Source organism: Magallana gigas, chromosome 10 (genome assembly GCF_963853765.1).
Source record: "Magallana gigas chromosome 10, xbMagGiga1.1, whole genome shotgun sequence".
Classification (NCBI taxonomy): domain Eukaryota; kingdom Metazoa; phylum Mollusca; class Bivalvia; order Ostreida; family Ostreidae; genus Magallana; species Magallana gigas.
Genome location: NC_088862.1, coordinates 24,542,866 through 24,565,399, shown reverse-complemented (window position 1 = coordinate 24,565,399; position 22,534 = coordinate 24,542,866). Strand labels below are relative to the sequence as shown.

Here is a 22,534-nt window from a genome sequence, read left to right as displayed (position 1 = left end):
GCAATGCGCACGATCATTGCGTGGTAGGAAAACGTACTTCCGGCGTAAACATCGGTCTCAAAATCCAAGAATGGATGAGCTGCAAAAGCTAGAATATCTCTCACTTGTTTCTAAAGTCTGTACAGAACTTGAAAATCATTTGGGTCTGAATGATAAGGATTTGGGTAGATATACATTTGTTACTCGAATTTTCTCTAAAATGATGTGATGGTGCAATTTTTCTTGCATCCAGTTACTACTGAATAGAACCAGCTCAGCTCAGTTTATATAAGATTTAATTTTAGGTAGACAAACATTACACATGCCACCTGAAATAGTCTTTAAGCCATTTCTCGTTTATGAAGGATTTTTTTTTTACATGTTATATAATATCGTTAGCCTACTTACCAAATAATTCCACCCAACACGTGTATTTCTCCTTCATCAGCTGATTAATGTTTTTGTATAAACAATTCATAAATGTCAATAGAGTGTTTTATTTTTTAACACCTACATGACAATATGACCAGTGAATCAGCAATATAATTCATGTGAACTTAAAATAGCTAAATAACTGATTTACACATCATATTAATTTTGTTTCAGCTGAGTTTATTATTCATCTTGCTGAGAAGAATGATACGTTTGAGAAATTCAAGAAAGCCTTGGATGAAAATGGTGCAGAATTTGCGGTATGAACTTGAAAAGGATCGATTTGTTTTAATTAATACAGGGATAGTATACCACGTGGTGTCCTGTGGCACCAAATTTAGGCCCCTTATTTCAATAGTTAAACACCCCTCTTTTCTTTAAAATTTTTACCTCTTTTACCCCCGAAATTCTTCACATTTAAAATTGGAGTTGAATTGATTTGCATTGTATTAGAATTCAGAACAATTCTCAGGCAATATTAGACATTTATTTTAAACTTTTTTGTTAATGGGTTTTTTCTTGTACTATACCATTCATTCCTATAGAATAAATGATAAGACGACTATTTTAGTTTTCAAACACAGACTTGAAAATTTTTCTCTTAATTGAGTTTTAAAAACTTTGTTAAATTTGTGTTCTTCTTTTTATCGTATACAGGATTCCCTTGTTGCCAATTTACTCAGACTGATCCAAAAAATGAAACCCAAACCAAAAGCAGAGGTCAAACTGAAGAAAGAAGAAGAAATTGACAATGAGACACTGAAAAGCCACATAGAAATAAAAAAGAAGCTGTTCCCTGGACTAGCCATAGCTGATGACCCCAAAATCAGGGTAGGCTGAATGTGTCTATTCATACTGAATAGAAATAGTGTTTGGTTTTTTTAGAAATTGATATGAAAAGGAAGGGGGAAGTCTTTCAAAGAAGGAAAGATTTTTGGGCACCTTTGTTCAAACATGTAATTAAATGATTAAATGTTTGAAAAGTAGATGTATTACCATACTAATCATTCAATTGACCCTATATACAGTAATAAAAATATTTTTTCAGCTTTTAAATTGAGATTATCATAATGCATTTAGGTCTATAATGGCATTTTATTTGAAATTTCATTTTCAAAGAGCATTTTTACCCATGTATGTGATAATTTGATATGGATAAATAAAAAAAAATTAAATTACAAAGGGGGGGGGGGAGATATTGTGGAATCAGTAGAATTTGTGGTGGCTCAATTTGTGGTATTCATGGGTAGCCCTCCCCCACAAATTTTAATCCTCAACAAATATAATTTTAGAAAGAGTTTTCTTTGTTGCTGAAACAGTAACCGACGCATCCACGAAATTACATCTCCACGAATGAGCAAAAAACAATCCACGAAAATTGGTCCCCAGGAATTAAAATGATTCCATAGTATTGATCTGAAAGATCTGTTATTCAGATTATTTGAATTGATTGCTAATTATGACATTAACTGTATAATACAATTGTGGATTCCTTTTTTTTCTAAAATTTACATTAAACAACAGATTCCCCTTAGTCAATCTATTTTAAGTACTTACATATTTAGTCTGGTCTCTTGCATATAGTTAACTGTTCTTCATCCATTGTTTAAACAGGACATGTTAGCAGATGAAGATGAAGAAAAACCAATCAAAACAGAAACCTCCCAGCCAATCAAAACAGAGGGAATAGATGAAGATGGGCCAATCAAAGCAGAGAAAGGAGACACTGACATTGCTGTTGATATGATGAATGAACTTGAAGCTTTGAAAAATGCCCCACCACCCCAAGAAAAAAAGTAAGTTGGAGAAAAAATTCAAAAATCTTTCCATTTTGAAAACGAGTTGTTTAAAAAAAAAACCCAGTTATTAAAAAAAATCAATGCCAGAAATAATTTGCAAATGTATCCATCCTAAACATTGGAAGTTAAAAGAAAAAACCAATTATTTTGATTTATTCATTTAGAGAATGGACAGTATAATTTTTACAAATATGTCTTAAACTATATGTGTTAAACTATATACTGATGAAATATTTCTGTGTTCATGCAATTTTGTTAAATTATGTGGATGTTTTTTGGTTTCCAGAAGTGTCAAGCTTTATAGACAGAATTATTTTACTATGCACCATAATTATATCTTTGTATGTGTTGCATTCTACATACAAAAGGTCACTGTGTACCAAAAAATTCCAAGAGAATTCATGTCTGTTTCCTTTATCAGTAGGGAGAGAGAAAGAAGAAGGGACAGGAGTCGCAGTAAAGAGAAAGATAGGAGGTACTGTAAATTCCTAATTAAACGCGAAGAAATAATCTCCATGTAAAATCGCGAGAAGCCCGTCTCGCAAATTTTTAAAATCTCGCTTTTAATTTTGAAACATATGTAAACTACATGAAACTTTGATAAAATTTCGACATTCCCGATTTTATGTTCTCGCGATTTGATGGGAAACCAATGAGTCGCGGAATTAAGTACTCGCGTAAAATAAGGAAAATAAGTAATGTCGAAATGATTAGGGAAGGCTAAGTAACCATAGTTTGGAACCATGGCCATTGAAAAGCCCCTGTCCCACGCGGGGGTGTTAAGGAAGCATATGGCCAATTTAGCGTCTTATTTTGACTGTTATATTCAAAATCGTGAAATTAAATAATTATTTTGAATAAAATCAAAAACTTATTATTATCCTTACAAATAGATGTCAGTGCATTAATATCGGGTAGTACATTACTGCCACATTATGCATTATCACGTGACAACTATAAATAGCTTATGTATATTCCTTAACATAAAATGAGATAGAACAACACTACCCCGCGGTTTCTAAAATAAAATAAACATACCAAGTGATGGCAAAACATCTCAGTTTAATCAAAACCGCTGCTAGAATCCTATGTTTTTTCCTATTAAAAAGTTATTCATCCGGTTCTCGTAAAACCTTCCCAACTTTTATAAAGTTTGCACGGAAAACGGCAAATTACATCAAAACAACACACAGCATGGGAATCTAGCAGCACTTTTCAATTTAAGCATTGATCAAACTAACGATACGTATAAAATTTCAAGTTTAATATATACGTGGTAGTGAGTTGTTCTAATCGGATTTTTATATCGTAAACAAGGACAGAGGAAAGCCTGGCCGAGAAAGAAAAGCAAATCTACATACCTTTTAGCGAATGATTGATAAAACTAACAACTCCCCCAGTTTTCTGATGTTCAATTCTCAATAAATCACACCACAATACTTTATTAGAGTTCTTAGATTAGTTATATTTTGAGTATGTTTACAATGCTTTCCGATCAAATTCACACGACATTCAACTTTTACTCATAACGTCATCAATGTGTAAATCTACGTAATACACTAATTTCTGAAGAAAAAAATTGTCTTTAGTATTTTTTATTTGTTTTTGGTCTACGTTTCGTTGCTTAGATATTTCAATATGTACATAATAACTAAGATTTGTGAATTCACGGAATTACATGTAACTCGGATTCCATATGCTTCCTTAACACCCCCGCGCAAACTCTATAAACTCAAAATTAAGAATAATATGGATAGATCATACCACAACCTACCTCTCAGTTTTCTGTGTTAAAAAAAAAACCCCAGAAATAAAGTTTATTAAAAAAAAAATATTGATGACCCAAAATGTTAAGAATTTTGGACATGTAATTATTTGCCCTACATACTCAATATACATTTGTAGCCAATTTTCCCCAATTTTAAACGTTCAGTTCCCTGTACAAAAAAGGGGGGGGTGAGATTCCTGTTTGGTAGATTAATGTTATGGGAGAATATTTATTGACATTAATTTAAAAAATAAAATAAAAACTGAATTGATAATGATATGACCCCGTCTAAGATTGAAAGTTTGGCTCTCGAATCTAAGTATTGAAATAAAAAGTTAGAGATCTTTCTTTTCTTGCGAACAAATACTATGTATATGAACTCTTGCACAAGAATGAACATTTTCCATCACATTTTAAAGACCCTTTACTGTGTTATTGACTAGCAAACAGTTGCTTACACAACATGTAGTATCTATGGAATTTATGTTGACTAAGATATGTGTCAGAAATTGAGTCTTCAAACCAGTCTAATAAGGACACAAATGGTTCGCACAGAAAGAAATGCTGTAAATAGTCAATTTAACTATCTTAATGCAAATAATGGTCTTGCATTTTCTGTAAGAAAAAAGACAGGTTGTATAACTAGGCAACATGGATAAAATTGATAAATTCACCTGGATTCACCCCACCAAATAAGAAAGATACATTTATTGCTAAACAGACCATAGGGCAAACTTCTAAAATATTGTACATGTATGTGCTTAAAAAATATTTCTTTTAATGGTTGGTTGATATACATGTATACCATATATATACTGTATTCTCATATTATGGATTTAAAAATACATGTTCATATGTGTATACAGACATGTGTATATCGAATTAACCTGCATTTTTTCCTTTTTGTTTAACAGGAGGAGAAGGAGTAGATCTCGAGATAGGTCAAGGTCACGGAGTCGAGATAGAGATCGAGACAGACGAAGAAATAGGTCAAGGTCACGAGACAGAGATGACAGACGCAGACGAAGATCAAGGAGCCGCAGTCGCGACAAGGACAAAAAAAAATGGAGGGGAAAAGATCGAGAGGAACTGCCAATGGACCCAGACATCGGAAGGGTAAGTCAATAACCAAACCTCTCCATTACCTTGATGATTACTCGAAACATATTATACTTAATTCTCTGACCTAATTTATGGGCGGCGCCATATTACGATCACGTGATTTACCGCCATTACGGTGCTGACAACGGTAAACAAGTGTCATATTTACTACGTCGACTTTGTCTCGTTTTGTGTGTGGAACATCACTGTGATGGATAAAAAGAATTGTAAATATATATTTAAACCTCATTTAATTCACGTTCTGTTTGTTTTTGGTCTTTCTGTGTTTGTAATTTTGTTTATTACACAGTAAAACTTGGATCCGTACCCGCCCACCTCGCACATTTAACGTAAATTTGTTTTATTTACATCCCTCAATTCTCTGACTTGAATGAAAGTAACACATTGAGTCGAGATTTTGAGTATATAAATGGATGGTTTATACAAACAATCAAATCCCGTAATGTGAAGTGTGATAATCTGAAGAGAATGCTGGTGCACAGGAGTTTGAATTTTTATCAATAAAGCCAAAAAACTTACTTTATTGACTGACCCATGAGCTATGCGTAAGCATAGCGAACAGGAATGCAACGCGTTTTGGGGAAAATCCGCTATTTCGCCTTGACACGCCGCTTTTTTAGTATCAATCGTCAACATACGATTATTAATAAAAATTCAAACTCCTGTGGCTGGTGGATCTCCAATTTCTTATGCAGTTCAAAATTTTTGCACGCATTAAAAATTTAGTTATCAATGTTTTTGTATTTCTTCAACCAGCAACTCCTCATAATAAGTTGCTTTTAATTGTTAGTTTTCCTTTCGCCAAAAAGTTATGCATAATGAACAAAATTGAAATAAATAACAATATTTAAAAATTGCAGATCCACCAAATGAATCTGACCCAGGTTGGAAAACAAATGATCTGAAAAGCTGGCCTCATATTTTATATGAAGATTTAGTAGACTACTTGATATTTTCAAAAGCTTATGATGGTAAAGAAATGAAGTCATTTAGATCTCTTTGGGGACAAAATTATGTCAACTCCAGGTGGCTAGGAGATATTCAAAGTATAAATGTTGGACAAAATGTTTTCCTGAAAGCAAAAGTATCTCCATCCCAGCCTGGAGTCGGACGTGCAGATTATCATGCATGGATTTTAATTGCATCCGATGGAGAAGATAGCTACAAGATTGAGAATGCTAGTTGCACATGCCCAGCAGGTTTAGGAAGAGGATGCAGCCATATTTCAGCCATTGGATATGCTGTTGTCATGGCATGGAATCAAGGATTCGCAGGAAAATCTGTGACAGATTTCCCAGTGTCTTGGGGCAAGGGAGCAACATCCTCTGCAGTTGACCATCAGGCGGAGCTCAAAGAAATTGATTTTTCACGGCCAAATAAAAACAAACCGATAAATACAGATAACATTATTGTGAGATGTAAACCTCAAAAAGAATTTAGATTTAAGAAATTAGAATCACACAATGAATTGGTTGAGTTTTCACATTCATCATGCCTTTCAAAAATTTTTCAGTGCAAGGGCACAATTATAAATAAGATTTTGTTATCTGAGCCCTGTCAGTTAAGCACATCTGCAGGAAAAACAAGTAACCCAAAAGATGTGCATCATGGGAATCATGATCTTGATTATTCAAATCCAATCAATATTGCTGATATTCAGTGTCAGCCTTGTAGAGATTTTTATAGAAAATATGTTCATCTGTCTGAAAACAAAATTGATGAAGTCTGTCTCAATACTACGGAACAAAATTCTGACTTGTGGTTTGATAGTCGCAAGGTTAGAATTCCAGCATCTGTGGCTAACAAAGTACCAAAAACAAGCAAAGCAAATCCACAAAATTTTGTTACAAACCATTTATATCCTAGATTCAAGGGCAACAATGCAACACAACATGGAAAAGTATCAGAACCAATAGCCAAAGAAATCTTTGAAAAGAAATTTGATTTAGAAGTTAAAAATTGTGGTACTGTTATAAATAAAGATGAACCTTTTCTGTCTGCAAGTCCTGATGGCACAATTGATGATGATATGCTTTTAGAAATAAAATGTCCAGTAAAATCAATTGATGAACTTTTAAACAACAAAAGTTATGACATTTGTAAAGAAAATGATACTATCAATGTTAATAAGTCAGGCAGAAATGGATATTATACACAAATACAAATGCAACTTTTCTGTACAAGAAAATCAACGTGCAAATATTTTACATGGTTTGCAAAAAATGGGGATTCAGTGTGCATTGATGTACAATATAACGAAACTTTTGTTTCCAATATTTTACCAAGAATCAGAGCATTTTATTTCAATCATCTACTTGTTAGAATTGTTGATGATTTTTCACAAGGCAGATTTGTTTTCAGTGAGAAGTATGAAAAATTGTGTTCAACTTTGTGAAAACAAAAATAAACAGTCTTTACACTTGTACATAATTTCTTGTTATCTTCAGAAAAGAGCAATGAAGTAGCAAAAAAGTACAATGTAAAAATTCTACACTATGCATGAGCACCTCTAATCTTTAATAAGCTGAGGTCTCAAATTACAAAGAGCACCCACTACCTTCACTACTTTGTTCATTTTTTTGACTGACTTTATCGAAATAATGCTGTTCAAAATTCTGTAAGATTTCATTCTACGAATTGCCCTTTCAACATGAATGCGCACTGATGCTATTCTACGAGATTGAATAACTTCTTTTTCACTAAGCTGCTTTCTACCTCGTAAAAATGAAGGAATGTTAAGCCCAACATGTAAACTGAATAGTTCTTCACCTATTGTGAATCCCCTGTCAGCCATAACTTCATCATTTGGATTCAAATAGTTGTAAAACCCTGATTTTTTAGTGATAAACCTATCACTTGCTCTGCCCCCATAACACTTTGACAAAAACATGATGTAACCATTTGGTGCAATACAAACAAGAAATTTTAATGTGTTGTGCGACTTGTAACTGCTGTAAGTTGCAGTCCTTGCTTTCAGGGACAATGGCCTCTGAAGGTACACTTCTGTACAATCTATGATACATGTAGTTTTAGGATATGTGTTCCTAAAAGAAGTTGGTAGAGATCTTTGAATTGTGTCCTTTGGCAACCACATTATCAAATCTTTCAACTGAACAGCTAGGATATTTATCCATGAATTAAAAATTCTACTAGCAAGCTGATGGGAAATTCCGAATCTTTTCCCCAAGTCTTGGAACTGTAACCCTAAACGTAATCTAACTAACGTTAACAAAACTTGTTCATCGATGGACAATAAATAAGGTAAATCGTTGCCATGTACCCTCATTATATCTACTAAAGTAGAGTATACTGTCAGTGACAACCCTGTATAAAACACTGAATCTTTCTCTGTCAAAATTTTGAAAGATGAAAGTTCACGTGTTGTTTGAGTACCTACAGTATTAGATGTTAATTGTAGACAATATAAGTGGTCATGCAATGAATCAATTGTCTGAGTTGTTGCATCTGATTTTGGTCGATAGGTAACACAAGACACCCCACACTGATGAACAATAACAGGTGGTGTCTGGGTAGAAGCTGTTGCTGCTGAGGGAGTATTGATTTCCATGTCTGTGGCTTCTGCTGCCGCTTCATCTCCTCCTATGCATATAAGGCCACTTTCTTCATCCTGCTCCTGCTCATCCTCCTGATTAAACATGCTCCTTACCAGTTTTCTCCTACCTTGCTTTATCTATTTAAAAATCATGCATAGTAATATATCATACATATCTGAACACATATTGTGTTTTTACATACCCGAGGATGATCCTGCATCCATAGTTAACTTCAATCATGTCCCACACAGTCATTGTACCCGCCAGCAGGCAATCACTGGTGAAAGGTGGTAGTTATACATGTGTATACATGTACATGTGTAGATATATATGGTCCCCGAAAGACCTTTCGCTCCGAGACGTTTCGCCCCGAGATGTTTCGCGCCTATTAATGATGTGGTAATTATGCAGTAAACTAATTAACACCATTAACTTCCAGCTGGACATTGAGGGCCTCCAAATTACTTATAAAAAAGGGAAAGCTGATTAGACATTTGATTATGATTGCTTTATAAACATGATTATATATGCCCGCGGATAATGATTTGGTACATTATATAAATTCAGATTTTTTCAAAGACAATTTAAAAAGAAGGATTTTTAATGCAGTCATTTTTAATATTTTGTATACTATAAATATTTATCTTAAAACATCGCATTTTATATATCGTTCTAAAAAATATATATGATTATTGCGATGTATTTCATATTAATATTTACTCATTATATTTACTTAAATTAAAACACTGTGTATAAATGAAAAAAAAAAAAATGTTTTCCGATGATTTATATATATAACCTGGATAAAACGACACTAAAAATAAGCAAAATTAACAATATATTTTTTTTAATTTTCATTGTTTTCAAGTTGTATATTGTATATATCTTTATAAATTTTTATATGATGAATTACGATGTATTTCATCATGTCGCATATGTAACCGCTACTGTAGTAGTTCTCATAATTAACACCCGTCTCATAATTAATTTCTCCTCTTTAGCTTGTCATGGAGCGCCTCCAATTTAATTTTCACACCTTTATAAGGAGACCGATTCAGAACTTGATAACGATTGCTAAATAAAAATAATTATAAATCTTCACGTGGATAATCGTTTTATACAATATTAAAGTTATCAGTGAATGGGTCACAATAAACATGATCATATGTTTTCAATAAAGTCAATATTAATGACACGCATATATATCTATTTATAAATATTTATCTAAATATTATTATTTTTAAAACATCGCAATATATATAATAATAATATATGATAAATAATATAAGTGCTAAACGTCTCAGCGCAAAAGGTCTTTAGGAGCGAAACGTCTCAGCGCGAAACGTCTGTAGGAGCGAAACGTCCCGTTACCAGCATATATTGCATATTCAGCTGTTATTATTGACGATGTAATTCCGATATGAAATTAATAAGATCAATTTAAAAATTAAAAGACGATAACTGATAAATTGCGACATAATAAATATACTTGGTCCTTTTTTCCAGGTTGATAATCCTTTCTATTGATAGCTTTGAGCCATCGCAATCTGGTATCCACTTGCGCTGGAATGCAAAACATCCTGAAAGGCGCTTGGCAAGGACAATCTTCGTGTCTTTTCCCGTGCTCAGAGCATTCCTCTATCTTCCATCTATACAACTTTCTCTGATTATTGGTACAGTTGAAGACAACACAATGTCTTCCACCTCCTTTTTCGTATGGCATCGTATCAGTCGAATGTTGACCGTCAGCACCGTAATGGCGGTCGACGATAGCGCCACCTTCCGTCTAAGGGCGATAACTGCGTTAATCTTACGTACTGGAATTATGTATATTTAGCAACTGCGATATTTTTTGGAAAATGACTTTTCTACAAGTTAGCAAGGATTTTAATTGGCATATTGAAATGGTTGTGCCTATTTTAATACATATTAAATGAAGGGCATTTAGCAGAGACAGCTTTCCAACATTAAACCTAAAAAGAATATACATGTATTTTATATTTTCATATAGATTAACTTAAATCAATGGGGGTTACGATGCGTAACTTCATGCTTAACGTTCCTCAATCATGATGAAAATAATTGTCAGTTTGACTTGGATGAACATTTGATTACAATTATCGACTCAACCACAAAATCATTGTAAACAAATAGTGATGAAAATGTGATTAATATCAGTACAGACAATGTAAGGTGGATTTCTATTGGTTCTTTTGTCTTTGGTAGATTTACAATGGCCGGGTAAACACACTCATGCAGTTTGGGTGTTTCGTTCAGTTAGAAGGACTTCGAAAGAAATGGGAAGGTCTTGTTCACATATCGCAGGTAAGAAAGAGAGAGAGAGAGAAGAGAGAGAGAGAATTTGAAATTTTTAAACTTTAAAACAGTCAGTGTTTTTTCCCACGAAACACTCATAATACAGCCACATACATTTATATTTAAAGGACATAAAGAAAATAAATCTGAATTGTAGGAAAACAATTCCTACAGTATATTTACATTTTTGTTGCTTTGTTTTACAGTTGAGGAGAGAGGGTAGGGTCACCAATGTCAGTGATGTCGTTCAAAGAGGTCAAAAGGTCAAGGTGAAAGTGTTGTCCTTCACTGGACAGAAAATTAGTCTGTCATTGAAGGTAAGGATGTATGGCATACTTAATGAATTCAGCATTTCAAAATACGTGTATGTTCTCATTTAAAAACAGTTAGTGTACATCATCTATTCAGAGGTTGAAATTATCTCAAAAAATTAAATTTTATGAATACATTATACATGTATGCAAGATAATTTGAAGATTTTTTTCAGGAAAACTTGCATATAAGAAACATTCACATAAAGAATTATAAGAAAATTTTACTTTTCTCCTATATACATGTACATGTATCTCATACTTCAACACTTTCTTTCATGGATATGAAAAATCCCTCATTTCCATGTTCAAAGAACTTTCTTATAAGCAAATTTTCTACTGTCTAATTATTTTTTAATCATGATTTTTTTTTTAAATTAAATTTTGATAGATACTCCTGATATTATGGATCTTTTACATGATTTTTTTAATGTCCAGTTCTAACAAAATACTCTTTCGCATTTAGGACATTGATATTGGTTTTTAAATGACATTGTCTAGTTCTGATATTCACTCTACATAATTAGGATGTCGATCAAGAATCGGGGGAGGATCTGAATCCGTCAAAGACAAAGACATTGGTGGGTGGAGAGATTCACAACAATCAGGTGGAGGCCAGAAATCCTGACCGTCCCTCGTCAATGCCCCTAGTGGAGCATGTGCCAGACATCGACGATGCCAGCGAGAAAAAGCGGCGGTATCAACGCATGTCCTCGCCCGAGAGGTTCGAAATTCAACAGATGATCGCCGCAAACGTCATCGACAAATCGGAGCTTCCGGACTTTGATGAGGAGTCGGGAATCATTGTGAGGGAGGACGATTCCGACGAGGACATTGAAATCGAGCTGAAGGAGGAAGAGCCCCCATTTTTGACAGGTCACGGTCGAGTGGGCGTGGATCTCAGTCCTGTCAAAATTGTAAAGGTATGTAAAATAGTTATAAGGGTAAATAAGGAACCTCATCATGGAATACCGTGCATTTCAAAAGTCTGATGTGTAAACTTATACAATTGCTCTACTTAACATTAACTTGATGATGTATCAATTGCAGGTGTATTTATATCTGCACTTAGAGAGTGCAACATTTGCGTGTTATAGTTCAAAATATTTATATGGTTTTTGTCGAATTTGTGTATTCATTTGGTAGTCATGTCATTTACAATAATGGGAAACTCAGAAACAACTTAATGTTTATTTTCCTTGAAAACTCGTTTTCCTTTTTATTTTGGAAATTTTCCAAAATTTTTGGGGCCAAAAAACTACAACTGAAAATTTTTTTGCACATCAGAATCCAGATGGATCTCTGTCTCAAGCGGCCATGATGCAAAACGCCTTACAGAAGGAGCGACGAGAGCTGAAGCAGGCCCAAAGAGAGGCCGAGATGAACTCAGTGCCCTCTGGTGTCAACAAGGACTGGATTGATCCCATGCCGGAAGGTACAGACCCATAAAACAAGATGAAGAATTAAGAATCAAGAGAAATGTTGATTTTTTTTTTTGGGGGGGGGGTTCCTGTTAAAAAATTGGAAAGTGTAATGCTGCATTTTTATTTTTAATGCAAATTTGAAAAGGGATTATATCTATTTTCTAATTGGGGAAAAAAGAGTTACTCACCTTATGGCAGTTGAATTTATCAATTCAGCAGCATTTAACAAAATTTGGATACTCTGTCCAGTAAGTAGAAACTAATCTTTCATAGATTTATTTATTTATTTATTTAGTCACAAACCTTTACCTTTCCCTTTCTCTATAAAATGTTGGGCATTTGTTGTTAAATGATGAAAATATTTCCACTCCATTTAATTGTTTTTTAATAAATTTTCATATTTGAACCCCTTTTATGATGAGCCTTTCAAAATCAATGCTTGTACATTTGTTTTCTATAACAGCTTTAAAAAGCCTGATTTACTGGTACTTAATTTATACATGTGATCCCACAGATAGGTAAGGCTTATGAAATCTCTATGTTAAAATCCGACTTGGTTTTTATAGGAGGAGACAGAAAGTTTGCCGCCCAGGTCCGGGGTGCTGGCATGCCCCCAGCGGACGTCCCAGAGTGGAAGAAGCACATTACAGGGGGTCAGAAGGCGTCCTACGGAAGGAAGGAGAAGAAATCTCTCCTGGAGCAGAGACAGGGTCTCCCCATCTACAAACTCAAGGATGAACTGGTCAAGGTATGGATTAGCTGTATTTTACTGTGTTTTACTGTATAGATTTATGTCCATTTTCCATGTAATACAGCTGTCTTCTGTAAAATTTAATTCTTAAAGGACATATCGCATGTTTCTAAAGTATACGACATTTTACATTTTTTGGCTTCCTTGTGTATCTAATAATTACTCCTAACAGTTTGTTAACGGTATAAAAGCGGTAATTAGCCATAATATCAATTTAAATTATAGCCCCGATCGTTTAAAAACTCGTTAATTAGATAGCGTGTCACGTGGTACAGTGACGTCACATGCGACCTTCTTCGAACAGCTGATTGTAAACAAATTGTAGGATTAGCATTATCTTCTTGAAATTTTGACATTCATTCACCATGTATGTCGTTTTTTTTACATGCTGACTAAATTAAAAGAATCTTATTATTCAGTCGTACATGTTTGAGCCACTAGTACGGATAAAAAACGATGATATTGCCGAAAAAGCGACGATGAAGTCGGCAATGACGATCAAATTGATCGACGTGTAAACATTGTAAAACACAACTTAGTAAGGATTGTAGCTCAAATAAATCTGTTATTTATTAAAATCTACAACAGTCTTGTTTTTTGGCGTTCCTAACTACTCAAAATGTTCATCATTGTAAAACTGTGGTGCACAAGAAGTTTGTTTCTTCGGCAGGTTAACTGATCACAACTTTCTAAGGTTGTTAACTCTATATTACACTGGATTATAAAAGCAGGCAAGAACGTATTCCTTAATTATTGTTTATTTATGTAAGATCCCATCTCCGTATTTTTGTTTATCCATTTACGTATAAATGTATATCAACAAACGTTGTCTATTTCTCGCGTGAACAATCAATATCGACAACTCGATCCATGACTTCTCCCACAAAAAATAAAACTCACAGAAATCTCACCTACCGTACTAAAATTATGATTTCTGCAGAGCCTGAGGTGAGCTACATGTATGAATGAAGAAATCATGTTTACAAAACCGATGCATACATGAACGTATAGTTTAACAATAAGAAAAAGAAAACAGTTAATGAAGCGAGGCGGTATCCAAAATGGCGTCCCCTCTCGTTATTTTTCTCCGATGAACTTGCGTTTTGTACACAGGCCCCTGTGCATAAACTTCTATTTTTTCTCTTTGAGAAATGAATACGATTTATTTATGAAACTATGGTTACAAAAATGTACCATATAATTAATAACATATGAATTGAATGTTTATTTATAAATCCTCTCGTCGACAGATAGACCCCTATTTGTCACATGATTTCCGCATACTTTCGTAAGGGAAACTTCAAAAAACAACAGTCCAAATCCCCATTTTCGGTGGCTAAATCACCCGCAGGAGGCACAGAACACCATCATGTCCCGTTATGGGCAATTTAATAGGTGATAATTAGTCTAATTGTCGTTTAAATCTAATCCAATTACAAAGATGGCTAACAGCACCTTCTCGCTCGAGGTCGCATATGACGTCACACATCATGGCGGGTAGATCGAGAGAGAAAATATGCATATCGCGACATTTGAATTTCATCGCTTTCAAACTCACGAATTAGGCAGAATATTTTATGAAAACGTTAATAAACTTCATTTTTAATGAGTATAGAATGATTTTATTTAAAAAATTCCGAAAATTGAAAAACATGCGATATGTCCTTTAATTAAATGTGAAAAGTAAATATCTACCAGTATGTACAATTGCAAGAAGCCAAGCACCCTTTTCAGATTTACTGTTACTAGTACTCATTTTACATACTGTCTGATGCACATGAAATCTGTTACTTAATAATACTATGATAATATCCATTTCTGTGCATTTTATTGTAGGCTGTAACAGACAATCAGATTCTGATAGTCATTGGCGAGACTGGCTCAGGAAAGACAACTCAGATCACCCAGTATCTGGCCGAGGCTGGTTACACCACGACAGGAAAAATTGGCTGCACTCAGCCACGTCGTGTCGCTGCCATGTCCGTGGCAAAAAGAGTGTCGGAAGAGTTTGGATGTCGTCTCGGTCAAGAGGTAAATTTGGGTGAAAATTAATTATAGGCCAAGAAATTAAATGTATTGGTTCACGGGCACTGCAGCATTTGATTTAATTCTGCCACATTGATATATTTTATTGCCATATTGAAAACAAAAATAACTCAATTTTAAGTTTAGAATAAATTTAAAATAAAAGCACGGAAACTACAATGAAGTTATGTGACATGTTTCTTTTATTATATGACAGGTGGGTTACACGATTCGTTTTGAGGACTGTACGAGCCCGGAGACGAAGATAAAGTACATGACAGACGGTATGATGCTGAGGGAGTGTCTGATTGACGGGGACCTCACGCAGTACAGCATCATCATGTTGGACGAGGCCCACGAACGAACCATTCACACCGACGTCCTATTCGGACTACTCAAGACGGTATGGAATCAGATTCTTGAGAGAATTAGTATTTAAAAATAGTATATATATACTGCGTATCCTTGTCGCTTGATACCAAATTCTTGAAAAATCGGGTAAATCTGTTAATATTTATTTTATCTAAGTACATCTTTATTTTTACAAAGCATACATTTACCAATCTTTTTTCTGCCCGTTGTTTTAGTACATTTTGAAAGTTTAAAAAAAAAAGATGTAATTGAAAATATTGAAGTGAAAATTACTGGAAATTAATAGTACAAATTATTTCTACAATATGTAGATTAAATTTATCTGAAAAAATGTCTTGATAATTTTACTACTTTTGAAGGTCATTCAACAATTGAAAGATTTTGAAATTATTGTTGAATTTTTAGAAAAGCAACACTAAAATCTTTTTTTTACTTCTGATTTAACAGGCTGTTCTGAAGCGAAAGGAATTGAAACTCATTGTTACATCAGCTACTTTGGATGCCGTCAAATTCTCACAGTATTTCTTTGAAGCAGTAAGTTTGCTCTCTCAAAAATGAAATTTGAATTGGAAAAAGGATAAAAAATGATTATTTATTTTTTATAGGTGATCTTTATGATCCCTATTATCTTACTGTAGCCTGTGTATTGTGTTTTAGCCGATTTATACAATCCTTTTATTATCTTATTGTAGCCAATCTTTACGATTCCTGGCCGTACCTACCCTGTTGAGGTTCTGTACACGAAGGAGGCGGAGACTGACTACCTGGATGCCTCGCTGATCACCGTCATGCAGATCCACCTGATGGAACCACCAGGTACGTAACGTAACGTAAATGTAAACATGTAGATGGAGCCACCAAGTACATGTATGCAACGTAAATGGAACATGTAAATATAAACATATTATGTAAACACCTGATGGAGCCAATGAGTGTGTTACCTAAATGTAAACACATTAACTTCAATGAAGAAATTCTCTGATTCATTTGGAGGAGTGTGGAATAAAAAATGACAGCTTATACGGTAAATTTTGAGAATGGGGAATTTTTATGGAGGGGGAAGGCTGATATTTGTAAAATGTAACATTGACTTCTACAGAAGATGTGTTGTCTATATTGTGTAGTATTATATAGTTTCTGACACTGTATTTAGCAATATCCCTCTCTGTACCCCCTATATGTCTATAATTATACTGTATGATCTATATCCCTTTACATCAATACTCCTTTCTGTACCCCTGTAGGTGACATCCTGTTGTTTCTGACCGGTCAGGAGGAGATTGACACGGCCTGTGAGACCCTTTATGAGAGAATGAAGGCTCTGGGGCCCGAGGTCCCCGAGCTAATCATCCTACCTGTCTACAGTGCCCTGCCCAGCGAGATGCAGACCAGGATTTTTGAGCCAACACCCCCTGGGTCAAGAAAGGTAATTGATTGGTTATAAGTGACCCTCTTCCCCCCCTCCTCTCAGTTAAAAATTGCTAACAGCAATTCACTTGCATTGTGGTAAAGAATTACATATTAAAGTATCAATGTGCAACCCCTTTCCTGAGAAAAATAATCATTTATTGTGATTCTCTCCCCTTGGATCTAGAAATGGAAAGAAATTGTTTTAATTGACCCCCCTTCACTCAAAAAAAAAAAACATTAGAGAGAGATAGAGAAAAAAATGTCTGTTGTAATTTACTCCCCCTAGATTCAGAAAGGTAAAGAAGAGGAACATTAAATCTCCCATGTTACAGCATTTAAGTCTTTAAATTTTAATTGTGAAATTAGATACTTTATCAAATGAAAGTAATATCCCATTGAATTTCTTAGGTTGTGATAGCCACAAACATAGCAGAGACCTCGCTGACTATAGATGGAATTTATTATGTGGTGGATCCAGGATTTGTCAAGCAGAAGGTGTACAACTCCAAGACAGGCATGGATCAGCTGATTGTCACGCCCATATCGCAGGTACAGTGTGATTTGAAAGCTTTGTTCTAAATATGTGTACAGTAATATTCTGTAAACGTAAAAAGGGGGGGGGGAATGTATTGTAAGGTTATAAAAATATTTTCTGTTAAAAAAAATTTTTACTTGACAAACTAAAGATTTTTTTGGAGCCTGATATTGAGGAATATTCATTATGTTATTGATCTCTTAAAATAAATCTACTTTTCATGCACCTTGTGCTTCTGAATCAGTAGACAAGAATTATTGAGAAGAATTTTTTCATTCGTTACAATGTTTGTAAAGATATCTTAATTAAAGAATACATTTTACATAACACAGGCACAGGCCAAACAAAGAGCTGGTCGGGCAGGCAGAACGGGCCCTGGAAAATGCTACCGCCTCTACACTGAGCGCGCCTACCGAGACGAGATGTTGCCGACAAACGTTCCCGAGATCCAGCGTACGAATCTGGCCAGCACCGTGCTCTCACTGAAGGCCATGGGGATCAATGATTTGTTGTCCTTTGACTTCATGGACGCCCCGCCGATGCAGACGCTGATCTCAGCCATGGAGCAGCTGCATGCGCTCAGTGCCCTAGATGACGAGGGTCTTCTGACTAGACTCGGAAGGAGGGTGGGTGTCTGAGCAGAATTTTGTTAGATTAACATCTGTAATGACAGATAACTCTCATATCGATAGACGTATTTGTATTGGAATGGCAAAATATATTAATGTTCCACAGATGGTACTTTGCATCGTCAAGAGTTTTTTTTTTTAATTTAAGAAAAATAAATGAACATGATTGAATAGCTTCTTGTACATTTGTACCTTCAAGATATTTAAAGAGAAAACAGTTTTTTAATGAATTTCATAGACATATACATACCTGTTAATTTATAAATTGATTGATTCAGAAGCAATTAATAAAATCATGAATGATGAAAAGGAACGTGTGGATATTATGATAGTCTAGAGTTATTTATGCACCATCTTGATTTATTCTGGTTTTAGATGGCTGAGTTTCCGTTGGAGCCCATGTTGTCCAAGATGTTGATCATGTCTGTCCATCTTGCCTGTAGTGACGAGATCCTGACCGTTGTCTCCATGTTGTCTGTCCAAAATGTCTTCTACAGACCCAAGGTACCGTATAATTATGTGTCATTTTAACCCCCCATGTATATAGACATGTATACACAAGCGAGCGTGTTTCCCTCGGGCTTCACACCTTAAATCGATTTAAGCTCCACCCCCACCCTGAACTTACCTGAGGTAAACCACCCGGTTAAAAACCTCAGCCTTTAATGGCAATTGTGCTGTAATTTATCAGTTAACACTGAAACAGGGTACTGAGGAATCATCTTTGTTGGTGGGGGTGCAATGTTGGTGGATTTCGAGGGAAACCCTTGCACACAAACTTGCATCCCCTGGAACGTATATTAAACAACATTATTTTGTTTAGTATTTGTTTACAAACTAAAACTAGTCTTGCTACTGGTGAAATTACGTCCCAATGAACCAGGAAAATTTTGGCTACCCAGTATGTGTTAGTCCTAAAGAATATTCCCTTTGATCACATGTATATGATCTGAAAATGTTGTAAACCCTTGCACGAACTTGCATCCCCTGGAACGTATATTAAACAACATTTGTTTAGTATTTGTTTACAAAATAAAACTAGTCTTGCTACTGGTGAAATTACATCCCAACTAACCAGGAAAATTTGGGCTACCCACGAACTTTGACCCCAACGAATAAAAATGATTCTACACTAATAGGTGATTAATACACCACTTGTAGTTTCACATTGAATTTTATTCTGAACCATTAGTAGATAAAATCAGTATGTGTTAGTCCTAAAGAATATTCCCTTTGATCACATGTATATGATCTGAAACTGTTGTAATTATATTAATTTTTAGGTTGTAATGTTTAAATTTTGGCATCAAATTTGACCACGTACACAATTACACTGTTAACCGGCAATGATTTGTTGACAGGATAAGCAAGACTTAGCGGACCAGAAGAAGGCCAAGTTCCACCAATCGGAGGGCGACCACATCACGTTGCTGGCCGTGTACAACTCGTGGAAGAACAACAAGTTCTCCAGCCCCTGGTGCTACGAAAACTTTGTGCAGATCCGAACTCTCAAAAGGGCCCAAGATGTCCGCAAACAGATGTTGGGAATTATGGACAGGTAACAAAAATTTCAACTATAGTACCCAGTTTTCCCTATTGAATTTCTTAGTGATGTACTAAACGTTCATTCCCATTTTCTGCCCCCCATTCCCCATGAAGGTGTTGGTGTAAATTATCTTGTTCTTTCATTAAATTTCTCATTTCAACAATGTAACCATGTTTTCTATAAAGATTTTGGGGTATGCAGGCTGTAGATTACATGTTCAATGCTTGCTGTTCTGAATGATACTCCTATTATGATCAGTTGCCCGTAGATTTAAAAAGATTAAATGCTTGGCAATGCATAGAATGTCCACACCACCTGTTTCAACAACAGTTAATCCAAATAGTTTTGTCAGACTGTATTTAATAATTAGACTATTTTTCTTACAACAATAACATTTCCACATCTTCTGTTCAGAAATCTCATTTGATTCAAGTTTTCTCCATGTTGTGACTGTGTGTCTTTTTCTTTTCCTGTAGACACAAGTTGGATGTGGTCAGCTGTGGTAAGAACACTGCCCGAGTTCAGAAGGCCATCTGTAGTGGGTTCTTCCGCAACGCCGCCAAGAAGGACCCCCAGGAAGGGTATCGGACACTCGTCGACAGTCAGGTGGTCTATATCCACCCCTCTAGCGCTCTCTTCAACCGACAGCCCGATTGGTATGTATAACATGTACATTGTAGCTGTAGTTAAAAGAAATTTTAAAGCACAGTTTTGACAACAGCAAAATAAAAAATGAAAGTCTTGCTTAGTAATTTTTATGGAATATACCAATGGGTTTAATACATGCATTTAGAAGTTGTGCATTTATCTTCCAAATTGAATTCAATTTCAATTTTCAATTCTTTCATTGTTAATTGATTTGGCCTTATTGATTGTCATCCATGATTTTGCTTAATAAAGAATTAAAGCCTTGCCAAAATATTTGTATGATATATACCAATGGGTAAAGATATGTATTTGTCATGCATGCATTTAGACAGTTGGGCTGTCATCTTTTTCAATTCAATTTCATTATGTAATTTTTTCAATTGTTAAATAAACTTGCCACATCATTTCAATTTTCAGGGTAATCTACCATGAGCTCGTATTGACGACCAAGGAATACATGAGAGAAGTCACGGCCATTGATCCCAAGTGGCTGGTCGAGTTTGCCCCGAAATTTTTCCGCTTCAGCGACCCCACGAAACTCAGCAAGCAAAAGAAACAGCAGAAAATCGAGCCTTTATACAACAAATACGAGGATCCAAACTCATGGAGAATCTCGCGAGCTTTCAAGAAATTTCACACAAAAGTTACCTTCTGAGGATATCATTGTGTTATTGGGTTTTTTTTGCTGAACGTTTCGCATGTATTTGTTCTTGTTGGAACATTTCAGAGGTACAAATGATGGTCAATGAATCTTGTTCAAGTTCACATGACTTATGTGTATAAAACTATACATGTATGCATGTATTATAATGCTTCTTGATCAAAGTTAGTACATGTACTTAGTCCTGTTGGTACAATTGTATTATGATGGGCATTTGATTTGAGATCTCTCTATACCCATGCAATTCCTATTCACTTACTGTATGAATGTTTTGAAAAGTGAAAATGTTTTTACGTGTACTAGAGAACATTTGAAAAAAAAGAAGTGCTGGCCATGGGTGACATATACCCTACATACCTGATGTGTTGAAAATTTGTACTTTTTTTTTTTTACCATGTTTGCCAATTCTTGATGGTTATCTGTTAACAAACACTCGTTTCTATGTAATATTAGTGGGGGAATTGATGGACAATTTAAATGTATTTCAGATGAATTTGTTTGCTCCCTGTGCCCCATACATTTATGTTTATCCACAGAGACATAAATGTTAATGTGCTTATTGTCAGTGAATATTTTTGTAAGGAATTCAATAGAATTATTAGGGAGAACTAATTTTTGTTCTTTAAAAAATATATAAATTGAAATTCTGTACACAAATTACTGCAGAGTAGCCTTTAAATTGAAAGTGTATGATTATTAAGTTTTTAAAATAAACTTTTCATTGTGAAATTGGATTGTGATAACAGAAATAAAAGCTTTTGAAAACCCAATAATTGTCTTTTTGTTATCATTGTTTTCACGATTAAATAGTTTTATCTTGTACAAGTTTTAATTTGTACAAGTTATAACTATTTCTTGGACTTTGTGAGTGTTTTGGTTCTGATGGTTTCACGAACGGTGTAATAAACACCATTAATGTACAACTTATCAAAACTCTTTAAACCGGAAGTTATTGCTTGAGATTGCAGCATGTGTTTTTGGCAAACTTTTTAGACGGTGACACTCTTGTTTTGCAATGGTGTAATGATAGTTTAAAGACTAATGAGGCAATAGAGATGAAAACTGAATAAGAAAAGTACGCATGGTCGCGTAACGACATAGCTTTCCAGTCATTTATCACAAGAATTTGTTTTTGCCATTTGTAAGTATTCCAGAAATCTATAATATGTTCAACTATTTTCTTAAATCAGAACGCAGCATAAATTGTTTTTCCTTAGAGAGGATATTTAGGTGATTAAAAATATTACGATAT

General features: G+C 34.7%; 2 protein-coding genes across 2 annotated transcripts; one reads left to right on the top strand and one right to left on the bottom strand.

The window, feature by feature from the left end:
• The first annotated feature begins 29 nt into the window (after positions 1-29).
• On the top strand, positions 30-21,991 carry LOC105326740 (ATP-dependent RNA helicase DHX8). The gene is made up of 22 exons (XM_034453745.2): positions 30-164; positions 586-671; positions 1,069-1,242; positions 2,026-2,207; positions 2,632-2,685; positions 4,893-5,094; positions 10,881-10,979; positions 11,177-11,287; positions 11,809-12,204; positions 12,569-12,716; positions 13,272-13,453; positions 15,293-15,487; positions 15,699-15,884; positions 16,301-16,387; positions 16,546-16,669; positions 17,098-17,279; positions 17,672-17,812; positions 18,131-18,424; positions 18,803-18,931; positions 19,789-19,985; positions 20,450-20,629; positions 21,039-21,991. The coding sequence occupies exons 1-22, from the start codon at positions 71-73 to the stop codon at positions 21,274-21,276; spliced, it is 3,681 nt and encodes a 1,226-aa protein (XP_034309636.2). The 5' UTR covers positions 30-70; the 3' UTR covers positions 21,277-21,991.
• Positions 7,300-8,950, bottom strand: LOC136272055 (uncharacterized). Its single transcript, XM_066072831.1, has one exon. It carries the CDS (start codon positions 8,756-8,758, stop codon positions 7,610-7,612), a length of 1,149 nt encoding a protein of 382 aa, XP_065928903.1. The 5' UTR covers positions 8,759-8,950; the 3' UTR covers positions 7,300-7,609.
• Positions 21,992-22,534: the final 543 nt, after the last annotated feature.

Excerpts from the sequence above, each read along its gene's own strand:
- LOC105326740 (XM_034453745.2), top strand. The coding sequence starts at position 71 with ATGGATGAGCTGCAAAAGCTAGAATATCTCTCACTTGTTTCTAAAGTC. Across the intron at positions 5,095-10,880 it reads TGGACCCAGACATCGGAAGG|ATTTACAATGGCCGGGTAAA; the intron begins GTAAGTCAATAA and ends TGTCTTTGGTAG. Across the intron at positions 15,885-16,300 it reads TATTCGGACTACTCAAGACG|GCTGTTCTGAAGCGAAAGGA; the intron begins GTATGGAATCAG and ends CTGATTTAACAG.
- LOC136272055 (XM_066072831.1), bottom strand. The coding sequence starts at position 8,758 with ATGTTTAATCAGGAGGATGAGCAGGAGCAGGATGAAGAAAGTGGCCTT.